General features: G+C 40.8%; 1 protein-coding gene and 1 long non-coding RNA gene across 9 annotated transcripts in view; one reads left to right on the forward strand and one right to left on the reverse strand.

Annotated features, from left to right (window-relative positions):
- The window catches only part of cacnb1 (calcium channel, voltage-dependent, beta 1 subunit), a 33,404-nt gene that overhangs the window by 2,498 nt on the left and 8,108 nt on the right, over window positions 1-22,798 (forward strand). For 4 of the 8 annotated variants that reach the window (XM_034894801.1, XM_034894802.1, XM_034894803.1 and 1 more), the window contains exons 2-7: window positions 3,433-3,519; window positions 16,800-16,919; window positions 17,061-17,183; window positions 17,943-18,079; window positions 18,753-18,820; window positions 20,359-20,519. In XM_034894801.1, coding sequence (XP_034750692.1) covers window positions 3,433-3,519; window positions 16,800-16,919; window positions 17,061-17,183; window positions 17,943-18,079; window positions 18,753-18,820; window positions 20,359-20,519 — 696 coding nt within the window. Of the gene's footprint in view, window positions 1-3,432; window positions 3,520-9,580; window positions 9,905-16,799; window positions 16,920-17,060; window positions 17,184-17,942; window positions 18,080-18,752; window positions 18,821-20,358; window positions 20,520-20,948; window positions 20,978-22,798 lie in introns of those variants that run through there. The other 4 variants (XM_034894805.1, XM_034894806.1, XM_034894809.1 and 1 more) reach the window with 2 other exon arrangements.
- Window positions 1,130-11,968, reverse strand: LOC117958465. Its single transcript, XR_004659725.1, has 3 exons — window positions 11,957-11,968; window positions 2,907-2,913; window positions 1,130-1,239 (listed from the first exon to the last, which is right to left on the reverse strand). It is a non-coding gene; the product is annotated as an uncharacterized LOC117958465 (long non-coding RNA).

The following is a 22,798-nucleotide window of genomic DNA, read 5'->3' on the forward strand; positions in this document are numbered from 1 at the left end:
GATCTGAGCAATTAAGATGGTGAGTAAGACCCCATTTACACCAGAGCTTTGTGATTTGTATATTATTGTAAGTGTATCTGCAGTAGAATGGATTGCGATCAGAATGTGATCTGATTGGCCTGTCAACATCTAAATGAGGTCTGGGTTGGCAATCACCAGTTGTCTCCCGATATCATCATGCCACATTTCGATATTATTGAGATTTTAAACATTGCTGCAAAATGGGATTGTCAAGCAGACAGACTGACCAACACATATATAATAAAAGATCCATACTTGGCGCCTGTGTGTCGATACAGTATTGCCACTGAAAATATCTCCATACTATGCTGTATCGATTCCCCCCCCCCCACCCCTAGTTCCCATCAGATCCCAGCCAGGTGTACATGTCATCTTTACATTTGAGCTACTTTCTTAATAATAGGTTTACCATTTTTCAAGTCCGTCTTGAAACAATAGTCGGGGGCCCTTGATAACGTTGAAACTGAGGATGTTGCTTGCTGTAATCATTCCTTCTGTTCATACTGGCCATCACTGTAAAAGACCCCTTACTAATGCACTTTCAATATATGAAATGGGGGGGGGGGGGGAATCACTGTCCTTTTCATGTAAAAATATTTTCAGTTGTTAATCTAATGCTTAAACGAGGCTTCAGCAAACTTATGGTAACTGTAGTGTAAAATTACCTTTGTTTTTCTCTGTTGAAGTGCAATGGAGCGTTGGTATGTAGTTAGTAGTCTTGCATTGCCAGACCTATCTCTTCAGCACTGTGGAACAAGATCTGGCTACACCACACTAATGTGGCGTTTTTCCATTACATGTTACCTGCTAGACTTGGTAGTGTTGTCCCGCCTTCCTTTTACCTTGGCAGATTAGTACCGCCTCATGCGTGAGGCGAGCGTAGCTGGTCGTCATAGCAGGGAACCGCCATGACCTAACGCAACACACACGCAGAACGTCGAAAGTGTGTTGTTTATGATTCTTTTGCCACATCCAGAAGACAAATTTAGTTTCAAAAGAAGCTGGAGGCAGCAAAAAAAAACGCAGGCTAAACTACTTAAGCACGGCGGGTTTGCTCAGGACGCATCAACGGTGGCTCCACAAAATATTTTGGGAAGGAACTTGTAAGGGTGGAACATTTGCACCCCGCAAAAGAAAGCGCCACATACAATATCAAATGTAAAGTAAACTGTTCACACAATACAGTAACATGAGGTATTTAAATGAGCTGAATACATGCTTAAACACAATTTGTTGTCAAATTTGTGAACAGAGTTTAACAACAGCAACACAAAGAGAGAAGATGGTGAGGGACATCCGGCGTGTGAGCCATACGTGGGATGTCAGGCAAATGTACTTCCGTTGATCCAGACTAGAGAGTTAGTAACACAAATATGGGTTTTGTGCTAAAAAATAAGGCTATGACTTTGGAGGATACTCTCATGATTTGTCTAGCTCAGCCTAGTAAGACCTCATTTTAGTTTCAGATAAATGGTTTAAAACATTTTTGCACACAAGGACTGTGTATTTTGTTCCCCATCACTTACATTGAGCGCATTTGGAAGGGATCTCTCAATGGCCAGTAGGAACAAGCAAACCTTTAAAAAACATGCTTTCCCCTAACGCTCTAATTTGCATGTTGAAATTTGACCATAACAAGAATGGTAATTAGTACCAGGTGTAACAGCAAAAGCCTGTTGTCAAGTATGTCCTGATATATGCGGTTGGAAATGTTGGTAAAAAGTTAGATTTTTTTCTTGATATCATCAGAATTGTTCATGTTTAATGTACAGGGACATAAAATAACCAGTATCCTAGAGGACATCTTTACACAGTCATCAGTGTACATGGTATTTTCCAAAAAGCTGTGATTCTTGAACCACTTTTTCAGTCAGACTCGGAGGAAACATTTGCCTGCAGTGGCCATCTATTAGCATCAGTTACCCATTCACATCTTTTCTCATGTGTCATCACCTCTGTGATCCACGCTGTCCTGAGAAAGTTTATGTACAGATTTATTTTAAATGCTAAAATCAATCCTGCACTTAGTAATACCAGATATTCGTCAAAACTATGGAATCACTGGAACACGCACCTGTACCTGTTTTAATTATTGAGCATTGCAATTTGTAGATTTGTATGTATGTGTGTTTTCTTTTGTAATATTTTTGGGGATCAGTTTGTCTATATGTATTTATGTTTGTGTTTGGTCTGAACCCCTTTTGTAATGTGTTGAGTGTACTTTTTTAATTTTTTTATCTGGACCTTGAGTCTGTAAATAAAGAAATATAAAACCTCAGGACCTGAGGTTATATATTTCTTCTTTCTGAGGCTCAGGTTCAACAATGCCATTAACTACACTTGGAGAAGTTTGTAACACACAGTTTGTTTGCTGTGGATCGTCCTGGTGTGTGTTCTTCCTATCCATCAGCTGCAGTAAATCAAGCATGACACACAGGGCTACAGGAGGTTTCAAATAAATTCAAACAAACTCCCGATCTCCATTTTTGGAGAGGAGTGTGTACAATTCTTTTCTTTTTTATCTGTTAAAACTGGAAACCTCTCGGCTCGCAGTGTGTTTTATGTCCGCACCAGTTGCCGCTGGTGTAACAGGTAATGTTTGTTTAAAGTCAGGCAGGACGCCGTCATTCATGTGAGGGCTTCGGCCTGCCCTGTCGTACATGATGTGACAGTGAAAACAAAATACTGGGTTGACTAGGAATCACTGCTGGCGGGTTGGAAACAGCTGCTCGGTTATATTCAGTGTTTACATAGTGTGTGTGTGTGTCGTGTGTGCGCGTTCAGAGGGATAATGTTTACTAAGCAGAATACATAGACAGGTGTATACTGTGATAAATGAGCTCTCTATGTGCAGTAACATGTATTTATTGATCAACATTCTGTACGTTAAACCTTCCTTGTTTATTTCTCAGCATTATCTTAACCAGCAGTTCTATTTTTTCATGTTCGAAGTATAACACAGCCAATCTCCCTATGAGCCTTCAACAAATGTGATTTGTCTGCATTGTGTAACTATGGCGATGTGGGCAGGGTGGGCTTATAATGCAATGTGTGGCCTCTGCCCAACCCGGATAGGCCATTTGCCAGGGGTCTGCCAATCAGATTAAACGGTCCCAGTTTGCAACAGAACATCAACAATGACAAGTAATGAAGCCTGTTTGGGACACGCTGGACAAATTTACTCTGGTTGATTTCCTCTCCAGTGTGGGACGCTTGTGCTGCGTTCTCTGGCTGCTTAATCCTATTCAGAAGCTTTTAAAAATGTTATGCCAACTGCTGTCATGAGCCCCGGTGGTTTTCTATGTCATATGTTAAGTTATTACGGAGCAACACAATTAAACTTTCTGTGTTTTTTTCTTTCCTTCCAAATCCTCCTCTCCCCTGCCCTCCAACCGACCCCTCCATTCTCAGGGAAAGTACGGCAAGAGGAAGAGCCGATTTAAGCGCTCGGATGGAAGCACCTCCTCTGACACCACCTCAAACAGCTTTGTCCGACAGGTAACATTTCACCTTTAATCCTTCCTGCAGACCGCTAATCCAGGTGCTAGACTGAGTTTCACCTTAATTTTCATTTAATGAAGAATCACATGAAATTTTAATGGAGTCACAGTGAGGTCTTTTAAGGCTGGGAATTCAGCAGCTCCATATAGATAGGCTAATTATATTTTTGACTTTCTGATCCAACGTTTCCAATTTATACATACAATCTTCGCATTTGGGTTGAGACAGTTAGGTGATAAATCGGATTAGTTGATCAACATAAAAGTAATCAATTGCAATTCAAATAGTTATTTATCAAACAAAAATACCAAACCTTAGAAGGGCTCTGGTGTAGGCTCTTTGAATAGGGAGTTTTTTAAGACCAAACAAGTAATCAATTTATCATAAAAAAATAATCATCTGATGACCATCATATACTGTTAATCGAGAATTAGCTATTTTTTCCTGCATAATATGCATTATTAGAAGTAATTTGAATTAAGTACAGAACCTAAGTAAATGTACTTTGTTACATTCAGCCACCGCCCCACTGTTAGCTGTTATTACTCCCTCAGCTTTCAACGTAGTTTATCTGCTACATCCCCGTTCTGTGCTGATTTTTCCAACGTGAAACCCTTTATTTTCTTTCTTTTATTGAATGCCGTATCTTTCTCTCTTCACCTGTGTGTTTGTCACAGTCAGCCCACATACTGTATCTCACACACTGAAATGGCTTTCACAACATTCCTGGTAACAACAGTAAAACCTTTGTGACTATATTTACACAGACGTATTGTCACAGAGTTGGAGCTGAGAGACATCAGCAGAGATTCCTCCAGTGCTGTAATGGTAATCATAAGTCCCCAGGTGTTAGACTCACCCCTACACTTCTCGCTCAAAACCTGACTCCACCCAGTTCCTTGGTCTGGAACCTCTCAGTTTATATTTTTATTTCAAGTAGCCTGGCTCCGCCCTCCTATACTTAAGCTCAATTTTAATTTTCCTTCAGTACACCGTCTGGATTTGCACTATATTCTTTGGTTTTCTCTGGCCAAATTTTTGGCGGTCCAATCAGCGTACAGAGGGAGTGGGTGAGAACAATGACGTTTAAGGTGGTAGGCTAGTTTGAGTTTTGGTTCCGTAATGGTGGCGGGGAAAGATGCGAGCGAAGCCATTCAGTCCTTAATGGCAACGCTGCTGGATATCCAGAAGTTAAAGCCAGAGGAAGAACAATCTTTGCTGAGTTTCGTTGGTGGCCGTGATGTTGTGGCCCTCCTTCCCACGGGTTCGGGAAAAGTTAGATTTTCCAGCTCGTTAGTGGTGAAGGAGTTGGCAAAGAACACTAGCAATACTAATACTAATACGTTTGGTCATGTGATTACCATTACGTAAAACGCAAAGGCTCTGCCAGTTGTCAGTCATTGTCTGAAACCCACACCATGTGAGATAAACGTTTGTGATTGGCCCAGCCAGGGTCTGGCCGGCTGGAAATCAGCCTGAATGGGAAGGGAACCACATGTTTCTGCCAGAGCTAATAATGCAAGTACTCACAGATTTGTCTGGTTCCCAGGGTAGGTCAAGAAGCTTCTTCTTTGTCTGACAGGAACACTTCCTTTCCTCGGGGGTTTAGGAGAAGGGGTTAAAGTGTTACATGTTTGCAACCCTTACTGCAGTCCTGTCTGTACATGACATTTCTCAAAGCCATGCTGTGTGGTAGCTAAATGAGTCCTCTTTTTCCATCTGACCTCTTCATTTGTGAGAGGAAATGATTTGCCCCGTGCTGAATGACATTTACCCGTTCACTACTGGTGTTGCTTTAGAAATAATTTAAGAAAAAACAAACCCCATCGCTGTTAGTGAACACAAGGAGCTGAACTCTCCCATGGTTTCTAAAGGTTAGCTTCATCCTTGCCCACACACATCACCCTACTCTAGTGCCTTGTCCTTCATTAACTCTGTGACTCTGCTTGTGAAGGACCACGTGCAAGGACCAGCCTGCAGGTTAGACAGGATTCATAATCACTCAGACTGTATAACAAACTCATTACCCGTAGTAAGGATGATTGGATGTTTCCTCAGATAAACGTCCTTCCCCTGTCTCATGCTATTGCACAGCTTTTCAGTCATTAAGGCTAGCAATGGAAGGAGCAGGGATTTAAAACAGCTGAAAGGCTGCATATAAACCTAACGATTATTTAGTAACTAATCAAGTATCTATAAGTGTTTCTGGAACCTGTTAAGATTATTAACAACTGGCTTTAGTCACAGAAAAGGAAGCAGGCAGGTGCCCCATAGGTTTTTGTACATATAGCCTTGTTTAGCCTCTCGTTGAATAACTCAAAGCAGAGCTCTGTATAGGCTTTACAGTCTCACATACACCTACGTGAGCGCAGTCTCACTCACCACACACACAAATACACGAGAGCCACAATCAGCCAACGGTAGAGCTGGCTGGTACACTCGGCCTGGTTTCCATGGCAACCGTGCCACTGAATCTCCCTCTGTGTGCAGGCACAGTGGGATGGAGAGACGAAGGAGAGGATGTGTTTGTGTGTGTGTGTTGTGGGGGGGTGCAGCCTTTGTGTTTGTGCAGTGCTGGTTTATGTGTCAAGTTTAACAAAAACACACCCTGCCTTCCATCAGAGACTGTCTGTCTCAATAGGTAACATGAATGCTCTTGTTCAGGAGGATGTGGGGGAAACCTGACATTTTTGATTTTCCTGCTTAGAAATTGAATCTTGATGTTGTGTCTTAACAGCAAGAAGACTCATTCTCAATAATGTTGCATTACAACATAAAATCAAATCAGGGGTTGTCATGATGAACACATAACAGCTGTGTCCCAGCTCAGTGAATTGACTGAGAACCACAAAGGAGGGTTCCTCAGAAAGCCTGAAGACCAGGCAGAAACGGCTGGACTCGGTCAAAGTAAAACTAGATTTTCCCTTGATACCCACGTGTATACTACAAGAGGTTACATTTCTCTTCAACACTTCAACAAAACATAATGGATATGTACATCACATGAAATCATATAGCAAAAACATAACTTCCATTTCCCTGTAATCAACAATGTATTCAGGCTAATGACAAGAACAAACATACAAGCAGAGTTTATGCTTGGCTGCCATTAATTAGACTCTGCAGCAGATGTAATACATTAACCAGTGACTTTTGCATATGAAAATGTACATATGATATTTCAAGGACCACCTCAACGCTCCATTGAAGAACTGACCAGTGTGCAGTGAACTCTGGAATAATGAGTGTTGAAAAGGATACGTGCACTCTTCATTTGAGCAAAGGAAAATATCTAAAAGGTCAAGGTGCCAACCCTAATCTAAAAACATAAACATGCAACCTGTGATCTGTGATGTGCAACAAGGGATCATTTGCTCTTGTGTTAATATCAATACGTTTGACTTATCAAATAAAAGGCCATATTTGGGACTCATGCATGAGAATGCAAAAGTCCTTGCAAATGTAACCGAACAGGACACTGCCCACCTAGTTCAAATCAGTCTGTAGAGCTTTGTTGCAAGTTGTTCCCCTTCTTTCTCTACTGTAATCTTTCTATTAAAGGCTTAAAATGCCACAAACAGTGGCAGTTAAATAGATGTAGAATAAATAATAAGTGGTATAACTTACAAGGTGTTTTCATTCTTATTGAAAAAACAAACCTTTTTTGCTAAATTAAAAGCCCTGTGGGGAATTTTAGAAACTGAACAACACAAGTGCTTGTTTTAAGACTCTTGTTACTCTCCTGCTGTATTGCAGTGTCCAGATATTTCACCCATGAAACGTTGACTTATTTCTATGACCAGAATTCCAAGAAACGTCCTTTCAACCCCCCTGCTGCTCCATAGACAAGATCATGTCTTGGCTTGGCAGCCATATGTGAAAGTCGAGGGTTTAGATGAAGTGGAGAGACGAGCAGTCCTGTCAGTCCTGACATATGAGTCCCAGCAGAGTCCCAGTTGCTGCTGTGTCTGAGTACACAAGGAGCCAGTTGGTGAGTCTGTTCTCAGCTCTCTATTAATTCGTTTTCTCCAGCTGACTGTGTTGTCATCCACTACTAATACAAGAGCGGAGCAGGCAGTCAGGTGTGTGGGCATGGAGAAGTCCCTTTCATTGTGTCAGAGGTCTCCCTCTAGTGGACACATTGGACCCCCAACACCACTATGAGCACTCTAACCACACCTTTCTGCATGTAGACCACCCTCCTTCAGCCTTTTTCTTTGTCCCTATTCCATGCAATATGCTAATTGACATAGGACATGTTTTTACAGTAAATTTACAAGGAAAAATATTATGTTTTTATTAACAGATTAGTAGCTGACCATTTTGAATGCTAAGTAACATCTGGTTGGTATCTACACATATTAATCGCTGGTAGGGCTGGATGAAAACAATCTGATTAATTTATTTGAATTATCCAATATTGATTCTTAAAATCCAGAGAACAGTCTTCTTTTTCGGATTAAAAGTGTGTACATCTGGGCTTTAGGTGATGTGTTGACAGGAGTTACTTGTAAGTGGCTCAGTTAGAAATTTAGATGTGTAATATATCTACTTTGTGGAAATCAAGTATTAACAAGGTGCTCAAAAAGTTACCTGTTCTTTTTTGCAACACCTATATGGTGAGGTCTATCTCTGGATCCTTTCCATAATGTTGTCTGACACTTCTAAAAACAGTCTGAACCTGTCGGAAGCACAAAAAAAGAAATTTTAGTGGACGGAAATTGATGATGAACATTTGCCCAATGTGATGACATTGCAGCCCAGTTATCGGCTGTCGGCTACAGCCTTCTCTTTCTGGACCAATTTCAAAGATTTTTGGTCACATAGTCACTTAGACACAAATGCATGGAAACTAGGGTTTTAATGTTGAATACAAAAAAACGAAATTACCATTTTATCAGACATTTCATTGATTAGTTGTGGACACTTGTTTGTTGAGGAGATGTTGCAGCTGTGGAAATGAACTGTGTGTGGCTTGGTCTGTGCCTGCCGTGTAGCTAACGCCGGCTAGCCGGGTCTGCAGGTATCACAACACAAACAGCAGATGAATTAATAAACAGACTTTCACTTTTGCTCTGTGTGTGTGCTCAAAGTGATGATTTAAGGAGATACATAAGCCGTTTTTCACACATGTAGCATACAAAAGGAGATTGACTGTCTGTGTCAGACACATTTTCACTTACTGGAAATACTCAATTTGACTTTGTGTCACAGAGCTGGATGTCTTGACTTTGTCAGACAATTTTAGCGTATACCCTTACCAAAAGAAGTTCCAGTCTCATTGTCCCTTCAGTTAAACGTTTTAATCTCCGTCTTAATGTAAATCATCCTCCTTCACCTTTTGGATGTTTCTTTTCTTTTCGGTTTTTACATGAAACATCAACTTTTTCAATTCAAATTTTTCACACTTTCAGCTCAGCCTGAGATTACATGGACTTTGCACTAGGGAGCTGGGAGTGTATACACAGTCCGATTTTGGGCTTAATAAATACAATTGATTTCACTAACTGAATGTAGAAGAAATTTTGGCCCCCCTTCCGCTATCTCTGCTATCTATTTTGCAAATCACTTTAGAACAGAATTGAATCGATTCTGGACTTCTAAATGTGAATCTAAATTGTATCGAATTTGAAGTACCAACATCCAAAACCTAATCCCTCCTCCCCTTTTCCTGGAAGAGAGACAGAGAGAGGGGCTGGGAAGAATGAGTTCAGTACAGAGGCCGATAGGAATGAAGCAAAGACAGAGAAAGGGGAGGGGGGTTTCCCTGGGCACTGCCCCAGCCCTGTCCAACGTCAGTCAGGGCACTGAATGGCTGACGGCTGCATACCAAGCCTCCTTCTGGGTCTCGGTGTGTTCATGTCCCTGTTTCTGCCCTGCCAGGGCTAAATATATTTCCCCAGTTTGCAAATGTAGCACAAGTCCTGCAACCCGACCCCCAGCCAGCTCCAGCTCCCTTCCTCTACACAAGGTTCACGTTCCTCTGGGTTGCGGAGGTGGGGTGGGCATGTGTGTGTGTGTGTGCGTGGGCGTGGGCGTGTGCATGTGTGTGTTAAGGGGTTGGAGGTTAAGAGAGCTCTCTCCTAGTTTCACGCATGTGGCACTCTTTCCCGGCTCTCTCTCCTATCATACACACATACATACACACATATACACTCACAAACACACACATGTACACTTCTGCACTTGTCAAGCCAACAGACAGATACTCACACTAGTTACCACTATCTCTCTCTCACACACACACACACACACACACACACACACACACATACACACATAACTCTGTGGACTCCGGCGTTGCCCGCTTGGTTTGCCGTGGTGTGGCGAGCGTGGCAAAGGAGGTATGGAGAGGACTGAGAGGATTCAAAGGCCCGTCATGGTAAGAAGAATCTGAATAAGCTTTTTGCTGCGTCTGACTGAACTGGGAGCAGTTTATGTGTGAGGTTCTCTGTGAGCTTGTGGATCTGAATTGAGTTTTGAAAGTTCAGCACTTTCTGCTCTGAGACACAGTTTGACAGGAGAATATAACTTGCCCCCTGTGTCCTGATAGCGCTCTTTCTCCTGGTCTGCGGCTTTCTTTGCTCTTCTGAGTGTGATTCCATTTTGGGCTGGGCCACAGCTGCTGGAAAGGCGCTGTGTTTTTAATTAGACTTCCAGTCCCACCGGTTGCCTTTGCTGCTATGTGCACTGCCTGCCCGGCCATCCCGCCACCGTGGCCATTTCAGGGGGTTTCTTTCACTGCTGTCCCCCTGTCCCAAATAGGCTGGAGCTGGATCTTCATTTAGCTTCTAATTGCACTTGGCTCTGCTTCTTCACAATTGTATAAGTTTTCTTTAGTTGGCTTTCCATTATTTTAGCAATCTTTGCATTATTGGCTAATTAAATCTTTTAAAAATTTCAGTGGAATCATATTGTGATGATTAGGGCTGAAAATAGTTTTTTGATTAGTTTAATCTGTCAGTTTTTTTGCGACTATGTATTGGAAAAGAATTTTTAAAAATAGTGATTAGTGGGAAATTTGCAGAGGCCAAGGTGATGTTTTCAAATTGCTTAGTGTATCTACCTTACAGTTGAAAACCCAAAGATATTGAAATTATAATGACATGAACAGATAAAAGTGGCAAATTCTCCCATTTTAAAAATTGGAATCAGGGAACACATTTTTTGATTCATAAATTGCCTTGAACAATCAATTGATTATTAAATTGTTGACTAATGGACTGTTGATTAATCGAGTAATCCGTTAATTAGTAATCAGAGGTGATGATATGAGTATAAAGCCATATTGTTTTACAAGATTCTGTTGCCCAATTTAAATAAAATCAGTTGTTGAAGTTTCTATGACGTGCCTGATATGTAATACATTACAATTGAACAGTTTGCGGCATTGATCATAACTTTCATTACTTCATATTAGGGCTGGAACCTATTCATTAGTTTTTTTCATTATCGTTCTATCTGCCACTTATATTCTCCATAAATTAGTCTATAAAATGTCCCAGAAAATATCCAACACACTTTTTCCCAGAGCCCAAAAATGAAGTTTCCACTTTTTGTGTCCAACCAACAGTCCTGAACCTAAAGAGATGCAGTTCATTATCATGAAGGACTAAGAAAACCATCAACTACTTACATTTAAGAAGCTGGAATCTCAATGTTTTGGCAATTGTGCTTAAAAAATGGATTTGAATTATTAATAAATCATCAATATTTGTATGTATCATTTTCAGTTGAATGACAGATTGACAGTTCATAAACCTCAAATAAGACATTGAGAAGATTTGGGATTGGGGGAAGAGAATCAATAAACCCAGTAGTTATGGTTCCACTAGTATCAAAACATTTCAAATCCTACCCAGCCCTATCATGACTTAATTGACTCCTGAGAAATAGAAAATATTGTGATTTCAACCGTATCTCCCCTTATTTTGTCGCTGAATTGTATTTTGAATTTAGGGGGATTGACTAAAAAAGAATCTCTCAAGAGCTACTTGTTATTTGAGTCTCCCTTTTGCTTTGTTTGTGAAAATGGGGATATCTGGTGAGTTCAGTCCACACTGTCTAGTTGGTTGCCATGACGCTGCTGTGACAGAAAAAAAAAAAAGGAGTACGGCCATTTACAGCCACCGGCCATGAGTGTCTGGCAGGAAATCTGTCCATTGTGATTCCTCAGTTCGTCTATGTGCCTGTTTTTTGAGACGTACAGTATATCCTCCTTTCTTCCCGTTTTATTCTACTTTTCATACTTGTCTTTACTGAGCTAATCTAACTCTGGATGTGATGTGAATACATAGTAGAGCTTGAATCTCGACTGATAATGCATTATGGTTGGCTCTCAGCTGTCTGGGATGAGATGTGTTCTCCTTCTCTGAAATGGTTGATTACAGGGGCCTGAGGAGACTCAGAGATAAAGCAAAGAGTAACTTTGTACTTCATTTTCTCAGCTTTTAGTTTCACATCATCTGAGCTGATAAGCATGAATGTATTTTTATCTGTTTAATTATCACGGCAGGGATCCGCAGTATGTGCTCTCAGATGGTAATCACTTCCTAAGTCATACATTGTGAAGTCTGACAACACCTGCTGCGTTGTTCCTGTCGTTCGCGGCCATGGCAGATTAAAATCTTTGGCCTCTGCCCTGTTATCTGACATAGGAACAGGAAGACACAGAGGGGATCATTTCCTTTTTTTTATAAGGACCTTAAAGAAGATGATAGTAGTCAAATTGTCATCCTGGTTTAGTATTTTCATATAAATGTTTATGTAGCTGTACATTAGGGGGGCTGCACGATATTAGGAAAAGATCTAATTGCGATTATTTTGACTGACTTTGCGATTGCAATATGATTCACCAGATTGAGGGGAATGATCATGGATGTATTATTATTCTCATTGACTAATATTAAATATTAAAATATGTAAATGATTATAGTGTGATTTTTGCAAGGAGTGTGATTTTTGTAGCAAACAAAGATATTTTTTTTTTCAGTCTGTAGGATAGGATTTGTAGTCCAGGACTTCTCTGCAGCACCACAAAACTTCATTCAGAATGATTTCACATATATTTTGCCTGTAACAAATATCGCCCCACTCTGTGATTTGGATATTGCATTAGTCCATATTGCAATTTTGATAAAACTGTGATCAATTGTGCAGCCCTACTGTACATGCAAATCCACATCCAACTCCCTTTTTTTCTCAATCCCTTTACAAAGGTGCAATTGCATCAGAAGAGACAATGTTAATCATGATTCAAAGAGCTTGTCTTTTGCAGGCCCGCCCTCAATCCTTACTCCATTACCCCCACCCTACACTCTGTGGCTCTCTTTTCTCCCCCTTCCATTTATTCAATATCAATGCTAAAGAGGTGCACATTTATCATAGTGCCAGCCACTGTACAGAAAATGGAGATGAAACACAGTGGGTTCGATTTCAGGATAATTACTGAGCTTTATCTCTCTCCTGCACCATTCTTGTGTTTTACCCTTTGTCAACCTTCTGTGGTCCTTGACAATACAGTAGTTTGGATATTACCAAATACATGTAGAAAAGTTGAAGTTAGAAAAAACATGGATATTTTTCCCGTCGGAAAAACTCCCTAAAGGCCATGTGTTTTGTTTGATGTAATTATTGCTGTGTTATCCTCCAGGTTATTGGCCAGGCTTTGGCCTCACAGCTGTGACACACAACATGAGAAAACTATTGATCACTTGTTGAAAGCTTTTGTGCAATTTCCCCGCCACTGATTTCCCTTCAGAGTATTTTATTTATTATAGACAGTGGTGGTAGAAGTACTCAGATCTTTTACTTAGGTAAAAGTAGCAATACTACAGTGTAAAAATACTCTTTCACAAGTAAAAGTCCTTTATTCCAAATCATACTTGAGTAAAAGAACAAAAGTCTTAGCGTCAAAACAAACTTACAACAATAACTACCAAAAATAAAAGTACTCATTATGCAGAATTACCCATTTCAGAAGAATATTTATATATTTTTTGATTATAATTATTGATGCATTAATGTGTACATCGCTTTAATGCTACAGCTGGTAAAGGTGGAGCTCATTTTAATTACTGTCTATACTGCTGGGAGGTTTAACATATAATTATAATGTTATGATTATATTTTGTGTTGCCGAGATGAAGTGGAGTAGAAGTATAAAGTACCATAACATGGAAATACTCAGGTAGAGTACCTCAGAATTGTACTTCACTACAGTACTTGAGTAAATGTACTTAGTTACATTTGGCCATTGACTATTGTTTCCAATATCTTCTTTCTTTCTCCTTCCTGATGCAGCTCTCATTTGCTGTCTGTAATAAGCTGCAGAGATGGTTACTATGACACTGCTGGGGTCACTGCCAATAGGAAAGCAGCTTCACCATCATGTGGCCTGTAGCTATTTTGAACAGGAGCTGTATGTGAAGTGAAGCAAGCAGCTAATTTAGAGACACAACCCCAATGAGGGAAGGAAGGAGAGTGTCACAAATGAAAATGTGGAGAAAATGTGTTGTTGCTCGCTCAGTCTATCAACACTTTCTCAAAGGGTTTCAGGGGAGAAAGGGTGCTGAGAGGTTATTGATCAGGCACGATTTTGTCTCTCCCCTTGTTCACATTCACCTCTTTTCATATACAATATTGACTTTTGTGTCTGTGCTCATCAATCCGTCAATCCTTCTCCCTCTCTTCTTTCCCTCACTGTCTTTTTTCTCCTCTGGTTGTATGTGACATAAATCAAGTGGATGAGTGACTCACGGACGCAAGCATTTATCCACGCACACACATTTACACCACATATACACAAAGAGTAATCCCTCCCCGTCTCACTCTCTCTCTCTTTACATTTTGCAGCAAAACCGACTAAGTGGGCAGATTGGTCCGAGGTTGTTTCAGACGTCATTTCAGTTGTTTTTTTTCCAAAACATCCCACGTGGGTTCCCCCATCAAGGTGTGTCACTCAGTCGGGGCTCCGTGTTGGGATGCACTTGTATGGTTTAGAAGATGACTCACAACTGGTAAGTGGGGGCAGCCGTTATTGTCCTCATTAGAGGCTGAATGCCACTCACAGGATCATTCCTCCTACCTGAGTGGGATGCGGACACACCGCCGCGAGCGTTTGAGTTTTAGTAAATGAAACAGGAAGTGGTAATGGTTTATGAATGCCGGAGGACGCGAGGAGTACCGGTAGCTAGCCATCACCTTGGCAACAGGAATTATCTACATGTATTGTGCTGTTGCCAAGTCACAGATCGCTTCAATACGACAGGTGGCTGCGTTTGAATCAACATTTGTGTTTGTTGTTTCATTTGAAATCAGACAGAGACTCATGGATGGTAATCAAAGGTGTAGAGGAGCATTCATCACACATAGATGAATGTGAAAACACGCTGACACACCAAGCAGATGATTCACTCTTCAACATATGGCCAGTTTTTCTCTCTGGATATATTTAGACCTTCAGGGTAACTCGGTTTGAAATGCATTCTCTTGAGGAAAGCCACCAAGGACTTTGCCATTGATCTCTATTCATCATCTTTTTTATTTATTTTTTAAAGGACATCATTTGGGCATTTTTCTTTTATGTAATAGTTGGCTGCTGAAAAAGAGACAAAAAAAAAGAGGCAAAAAGGGGGCGGGAGCGAAATGACCTGCAGTAAAGGCCCTGCCAAAATCAAAGCAGGGATGTTGCCGTTATATGGTATGCATCTTAACCACAAGGCCACTGAGACATCTCACATTTCTTTTCATCTTTAAAGAAAGAAACATTAGCATACAAACCGACTGAAATGACAGCAAGTGTGCAGCAAGAAGCCAAGAGTTCCAAGTAGGGCTGGGTATCAAATCTCCACTTAAAAGAGTAATGCACTGATTTAGTATTGCATCAAATGCATGCTATGATTCTTACTCATATTTACTTATCCTTTCGTCAGATTTCACTTGATCTAAATCAGGAAGTTCTTCTAATTTAAGATTATATTCAAAAAATGTTACCACTGATGCACTGAGCAGTTTGGCACAGTTTGGCAAAATGAAAAAGAAAAGAATTAAAAGATGTTTATATTTATTTATATACCGTGCTTATGGATCCAAGACTGTATTGTTTCGGTATCAGCACCGATACCCACTTGTCATGTTGGCACAGATATCGAAAAATTTCAAACAATACGCAACCCTAGTCCAGTGATATTTGTTGACGTCACTGAGTGCACTCTTTGTGTTGTCTGACTACACTTGTGCATCATCTTTACATATGCTGTATGTCATCTTTGCGCATTTTCACCTCTATTTTAAAAACCCACACCTAGTGACTCACTTCTCCTGCCTGGCACATTCAGCTGTCCACATTCTTGTCAGCACCTCCTACAAAGCGCCAGGCAGCCTGTCAGCTGGAGAGAAAAAAAACCCAGCAAAGAACAGAATAAGTGGGATTGTTATATAAGTTGAACACTCAAACACTTCAGAAGTTCAGGCTGCCTCCCTCACTGCACTGCTCACTTCTGCTGAATAGTACAGTAGGCCAGTGCCGCAGGCTCACAGGAGGCTCGGGTTTTTATTGTGGTATGGGTGTATGGATGAGGGTCAGCAGGAGAGAGTCAAGTTACCGTGCATGAGTGGTGGATGTGTTGGAAACTGTAGCCACTTCATGAGAAATTTATATCCCTCCTAATATTATAAACAATCCTCAGGCCATTTTCCTCTCCTCTCTACCTCTCTTTCCGTCCCTACTTGACACACCCACACAGTGAATCCGTTGTACCTGTGCAAAAAGACTTAACACCTCGGCCTCACTGGAGTTGCGGTGGAAATGTCGGCCTGTTATGCATCCTCTCCAACTCAAATTACACAGAGTCAGCTTCCATGCAATATGAAGGCCAAGCCCCCTTTTGTGTCTATGTTGGTTAGGCTTCTCAAAGCAATCAAAAAACGAGATGTCACATCTCAAGGGATTATTCCTAATAAAGAATTTTAACCTAATATTGACCTTTTGACTGCAAATAAATTGCAAAGGGAGAGCCCAAACCGTTCTTTTTCAACGCTTAAGACTAATGGATTTGAGACAAGACAGAAAAGGACAGGAGAATATTCGGGAACACCTAGAGATGAACAAAGTAAGATTGGACAGCAGACATTCAAACATGTACACCAAGACACCATTGAGTTTTCATGCAATTTTACATGGTCTACTCCTGTTTTTCCTTCTTCCAAGGGTTCAATCATGGACATGTTGTCTTTATCCCCTCCTCACCTACATGTAAACTCGTCATGCATTTCAGGGCTCAGCAGACTCCTACACCAGCCGGCCGTCGGACTCAGACGTGTCCCTGGAGGAGGACCCTGAGGCCCTGAGGAAGGAGGCCGACAGACAGGCCCTAGCAACACTCGAGAAAGCTAAGGTCAGAGATCAATAATCTTGTTTCGACACTGGTAAACCTCTTCATCACTGTCAAGGGGACACTGAGTGACACTCAGTGTTAGGTGGTCTTATTGAGCAGCCATCTGTATGCTAATATGTGTCTTTCCCATCCCTACTCCAGACCAAACCGGTGGCGTTTGCTGTGCGGACAAATGTCGGTTACAACCCCGGGCCCAGTGATGACGTTCCTGTGCAGGGCATGGCCATATCCTTCGAAGCCAAAGACTTCTTGCACATTAAAGAGGTACAAACTTCCAAAACACTCCATTGAGCTCCTGGCCATACAAAAATAAATTTAAAGCAACATTAAAAAACATTTATGCTTTGGTCCCCCTACAGGTTGGATGCGGAATTGTCCATTACCATTACATTGACATTATTCTTTTCTTTTTTAAAGATTACTTTTTTAGCTTTCCGCCTTTACTTGATAGGACAGCTAGGTGAGAAAGGGGAAAGAGAGAAGCGGAAGACATGCAGGAAATCCTCACAAGTCGGAAACAAATCCTGGACCTCTGCGTCGAGGCATAAACCTCTTAGTATGCGTGCGCCTGTTCAACCCACTGATCCGACCCCGCCACTATTATCGTTGTTCTTATGTCTCATATGAACTACAGATCTGCTACCCAATCTGGCACACTCGCAGCAAAATAATGTACCTTAAAATAATGTTTACATTACTAATTTTGTCTAAACCATACCCAGGCCATGAGTGGGTGTTAGCACTAACAAGAGCTGCAGTGCAAAAAGAATTGAGTGACCCAAATTCGGTAGAATGAGGAGATAAAAGTAAATTAATAAAATGAGCAATCTAATTTTCTCAGTATATTAGATTTTGGTCCCTAAGAGTACATCATTTTACTTACTATGTAAATAGTGTTAAGAGCTATTGTCTGAAACACTAATGACATAACATGCAATTTCCTCCGCACTCATCAAGAACTGGAAATGATTGAGCAAGAAAATGCCGGTGTATCATTGGTTACTATTGCATGTCTGTATGCAGAAATACAACAATGACTGGTGGATTGGGCGCCTGGTGAAGGAGGGCTGTGAGGTGGGCTTCATCCCAAGCCCGGTCAAACTGGAGAACACCCGTCTACTGCAGGAGCAAAGGATGAGACAAAACCGACTCAGCTCCAGGTAACCATGAAAACCTCTCGGCAGTTCCAGTATTAGCATTACAAACACAACCCAGCTTTATAAAACAGGTCAGACCTGAGTCACAATTCACCCACCGGACTATGTAAAACCTCCTAAAATAGACAAAAGCACTGTCGTGAATCACTGTATTCCTCTACAGTACATCTACAGTATATATATACACAATATACATATGCAGTATATACTGCATATATATTGGTCTCTCTAGTCTCTGGTCAAGTTTTTCCCAGGAATGTGAATCTGTTTATTTTGATAAGTTAACATGTTTTATTAAAAGAAATCAATACTACTATAATCAGGGTAACGGGATTTCTATATACAATTTGAAGCACAAGCACTCTTACAATACTACATGTAATCAACTACTTATTTATGTTTTTCCTCAATAATTTTATTACCAGAAGGTCACACAGCACCTTGTTCACTGTAAACTATGACGATCAGTGTTCTCTTGCAGGAGGAAACTTAACAATTGTTTGATTATGGCTTAAAATGTAAGTAAATCAGTTTAAACAACAGCTGGTATTTTTTTTTAGGTGTAAAGTAGTAAAAACATACAGAGGATGAGCACTATGTACTCAGTGTTGAGTTCACCTACCGTATCATCTTTCTTTCACCATGCAATAGTTCGTGCTTGTTTTCTCCATTATAGTAAATCGGGAGGAAGCTCTAGTTTGGACGTTGCTACGGGAACCCGCAGGCCTACACCACCTGGCACAGGTGAGGTCAAGGGGGTCTCCCTATCAACTGGCAAAATAGTGACTTTGTGCCTGTTTGTGTGGGCGTGTTTGTGAAACCCCGGGAGAGAGAGAGAGAGAGAGAGAGAGAGAGGGACGACATCTGATATTTAGATGAAGATTTTAATTGGCTTGTTAGTCAGGCACAATGATGAATCACGGCACGTCTCAGTGGGTTGCAATGTGAAGTGAGAGAGGTCTTAGGAGGTCTTTCATTAGCACACAGAACGGGACTGAAATAAAGCTGAGAATGGACTGCACCCATTAAACTTGATAAGTATGTCTGCCATGTGTGTGTGCATCGCCAGGATGACGCAAAGACTGCAGGACAGATGGAAGTGCAAAAATGGGAAAGATACTCTGACTTAAAGGGCTTTTGTTAATCACATAGATCCAGTGAACTGAACTCAGTACCTGTATACTAGAAATCACATCTGTCTAATACAACTAGTACATCCTAAGTGTATCGGACTTAAAGCAAGAGTTTGACATTTTGGGAAACACGCTTATTTGCATCCTGGTGAGAGATGATCGATAAAATTCTCATACCTGTAGCTCAGCACGGACCGGGGGAAACACCTGGTTCTCTTCAAAGGTCACAGAATCCACCTATCCACCTAAAGCTCACTAATTAAAATGCTACATCTCGTTTGTTTTAATCTGTACAAAAACTATAGTGTAAACACTTGTACAGATTAAGTCAAAGCAATATAATGGGTTAATTTGTGAGCTTCAGGGGTGCTAGTAGCCAGATTTTGGTACCGTTTGACAGAGCCAGGTTAGTTGTTTCCCCCTGTTTCCAGTCTTTTGTGCTAAGCTAAGCTAACCAGCTGTTGCCTCATGTTTAACAGCCAGGTAGTTTGATAGTAGATTGGTATCAATCTTCTCAACTCTAGGAAGCAAAACAGCGTATTTCTTGAAAACCCAATTTTTTTCCTTTAAAACAAGACACCTGCCAAGATACCTACCAGCCTTGTCTGACCCCCTCCCCGTCCATGACAAACACCTCCATCAATAATCTCAACACACTGAATTGCCCCCAGCTTGCCTCTCAGCTTGATTTCCTCTTTCTTATCTACTGCCTTGCTCCAGTTTCCTCTGCAGCCCCTTCTATTCACATCTACACTTCAAGTTTAGTTGTTTTCTCGTCACACTGAACCCGTTCTCTGTTCATGGTATTATACCCTCTTTCTGTGCCTTGTTTCATAATAATCTGGTGTTTTCTTTTTTTTAAACTCTTGTCAATGTTGTTTCCAGTTTAAATCATACTATGTCATCCTTATTTGATCTCAGTCTATGCAATCTCTTGCAATTTCCTTCATGCCTCTTTCTGGGTACATCTCACATTCTTACTTCTGTTTACTCTTCCCCTTTTGCTTTTCCTCTTCTATTATGTTCTCTTCTCTCATCCTCTTTTGCTTTACCTTGTCTTGCCCTCTCCTCCTTCACTTCCTTCTTTTCTTCCTTGTCTGTTCTTCTCTTGTCCCTCTCTCTGCACCGCCCCCCACCCTCCCCCATCAGCTCACGTGGACATGTCCACTGTGGCCTTTGACGTTGACCCCCTCGAACTGGATGCTGAGGAGCCCCCTGAGTCCCAGGGTGACCCTCGCTCCTCCAAGGGCATGTCAGGCAGCGTAACATCCCCTCAGGCCAACGCCCACCGACTGCCCTTCTTTAAGAAGGTAACATTAGGGGCCCTCGCTTACCTCGCCAGCCTCCCTCATCCTGCATTTGTCCTCCAAGATGTGGTCAGGCCTAACCTCTCCTTTCCCTTTCACTAACTACTCACAACTGAACTGTCCCTGCCGCTACTGTAGCTCCTGAATCTAACAGTTTGGCCCCTCAGGTTCTGTTCACGACAGTGACACTGAGCTATGTTTGGATGTTTGTTTCTTTGCTTGTTAGCCGGCAAGAGGCCCTGAACGAACTGAAATGGCTGAACACGAACCTGAATCTATAATAACCACAGTGGAGGCAGTCAGTGTAAACTCTGTTTTTATCAATTAACAGCTCCTCTCCCCACTAATCCCAACCTGTCAATAACTAAATGTGCTCTTGTGTTTTGTGCTTTTTTTTGTCTCTTCTGGCTTTTGTGTGGAATGATACTGTAGGTGGTCCAGCTAAACAGAAACAGAAGGCGGTGAGTGTGGTTTGTTCTCAAGACTAACCTCTAACATATCAATTCTTACTCCTCATCCTCTGTTGTCTCACATGTTCCTTGTTGTGGCTGTAAGAAATCAGTCTGAAGAATATTTTCTACCACAATTTCATGCTTCCAAGGACACATTGAAGCAAAAAAAAAAAATATTTACAGGATAATTTGTAAATCACAGTGACACCTCTGTCATTTCTCCGGAGCTTGTATCGCCGCTGTCAGTGTGCAGATGCAGGTTCAGATCCATCCCAGACCCTGTTAGTCAGCCTGTTACAGTAATACATCTTGACATGCTTTCATTTGCATCTGTGACGGGTAATTTGAGTGACAGTAGCCCACAATCAGCTGTTTTTATGCTTTTCAGCACAATTTGCATGGTAAGGCTCCAGTAGTTATCACAGCTTTATATCAATATTAATTAATATTAAGTTATAAAATGACTTAATTTCATAACTACATGCCAACTACACTCATGTTCATGTCATTGAGACAAATGTTTTGATATGTACCTGCAACAAAGTCCTAACAACAATTCTTTTTTTAATCTAAATCTATTTTGTAATACTATGACTGTAAAGACCGTAATATTGAACGTTTGCACAGCATTATCTAGATACTGATATATCAACAATATTTAACCAAAATCCAAAATCCAAACCAAAATGTTCAACCCATTGAGTCATGTGGTTTTTTTGTTAATGTTTACCTGAAAGAAAATCTATTATGTTAAAATAATAAGTCAGTATGAAGTATCTTACCGATCTGCCATCTTCTGTAAACATGCCTACTGTAGTATTTTAGAAGAATCTGATTTTACAGAGGGACGATACACTGTGATAAATAAACTATTGTCCAGATCGTATTATGTACAGCATCCGCCCTGTTACTCACCACACTTAATAGTACTCATGTAATTCAAATCTAATGAGTACCATTTTTATGATTAGTGCTCCAGCTCTGCCCATTAAGAGATAAGAGCTATTTGGAAATTTTTAAAGTGGGTATTTTTAGCTGCTGTGAATACAAATGAGGTGAAATGAGCTTCCGTTGCTCTGCTTTATGTAATGTAATGTAGTGGAGCAGGGCACTCCAGCACTATCTCCTGCGTTAAGAGCTGCACAGCATACATGGAGGAGGGGGCGTGCTTGGAATACAGATCTGAAAAAAATACATCCAATTTCAATGTTCACAAAGTATATAGGACGTGTGATGGTTTCTAATGAGGAAAAATGCTTTTAACGTCCTTATAGATGAATCATTCCTTTTATGATTCATAAAGTACAATAATCCTCAAGCTCATGCGTTGCAATATGGATCGTGTTTGTGTGTGGGTGTACTATATACGTCTTCATTTTAAGTGTAAATGGCTTAAGCCACAGACTATGGTATGTACAGGGCTCTATATATTCAGTTTGTATTTCTTTAAAAAACACTGTGTTCATTGAAATTGTTGAATATGGCTGGAAATAGAATAAAGAAAATAAATCATGGAAACATGGAAGCAAAACACTGTTTTCCATATTTATTAGTGTAAATGGCTTAGATGAAGGTAGAGATTTAAAACTTTGTATTTATTGTAACTTTCCAGCATAAATGGATACAGTTGGAACTAATGAATATCTAAAAATAAACAAGTTGAAGCACAAATGTAAAAAAAAAAAGTGCTGATGAAGAACAAAAAGAGAAAAGTGTGAAGTATGACGCCTATGCCAGCAGCTTAGTCACAAGAGCTATCCTGACACTCTACCATCTGGTTTAATTATGGGCACTTTAATTATGTGAGACTGCACACTAAGAAATCGAAGC

This window comes from Etheostoma cragini, chromosome 15 (genome assembly GCF_013103735.1).
Source record: "Etheostoma cragini isolate CJK2018 chromosome 15, CSU_Ecrag_1.0, whole genome shotgun sequence".
Classification (NCBI taxonomy): domain Eukaryota; kingdom Metazoa; phylum Chordata; class Actinopteri; order Perciformes; family Percidae; genus Etheostoma; species Etheostoma cragini.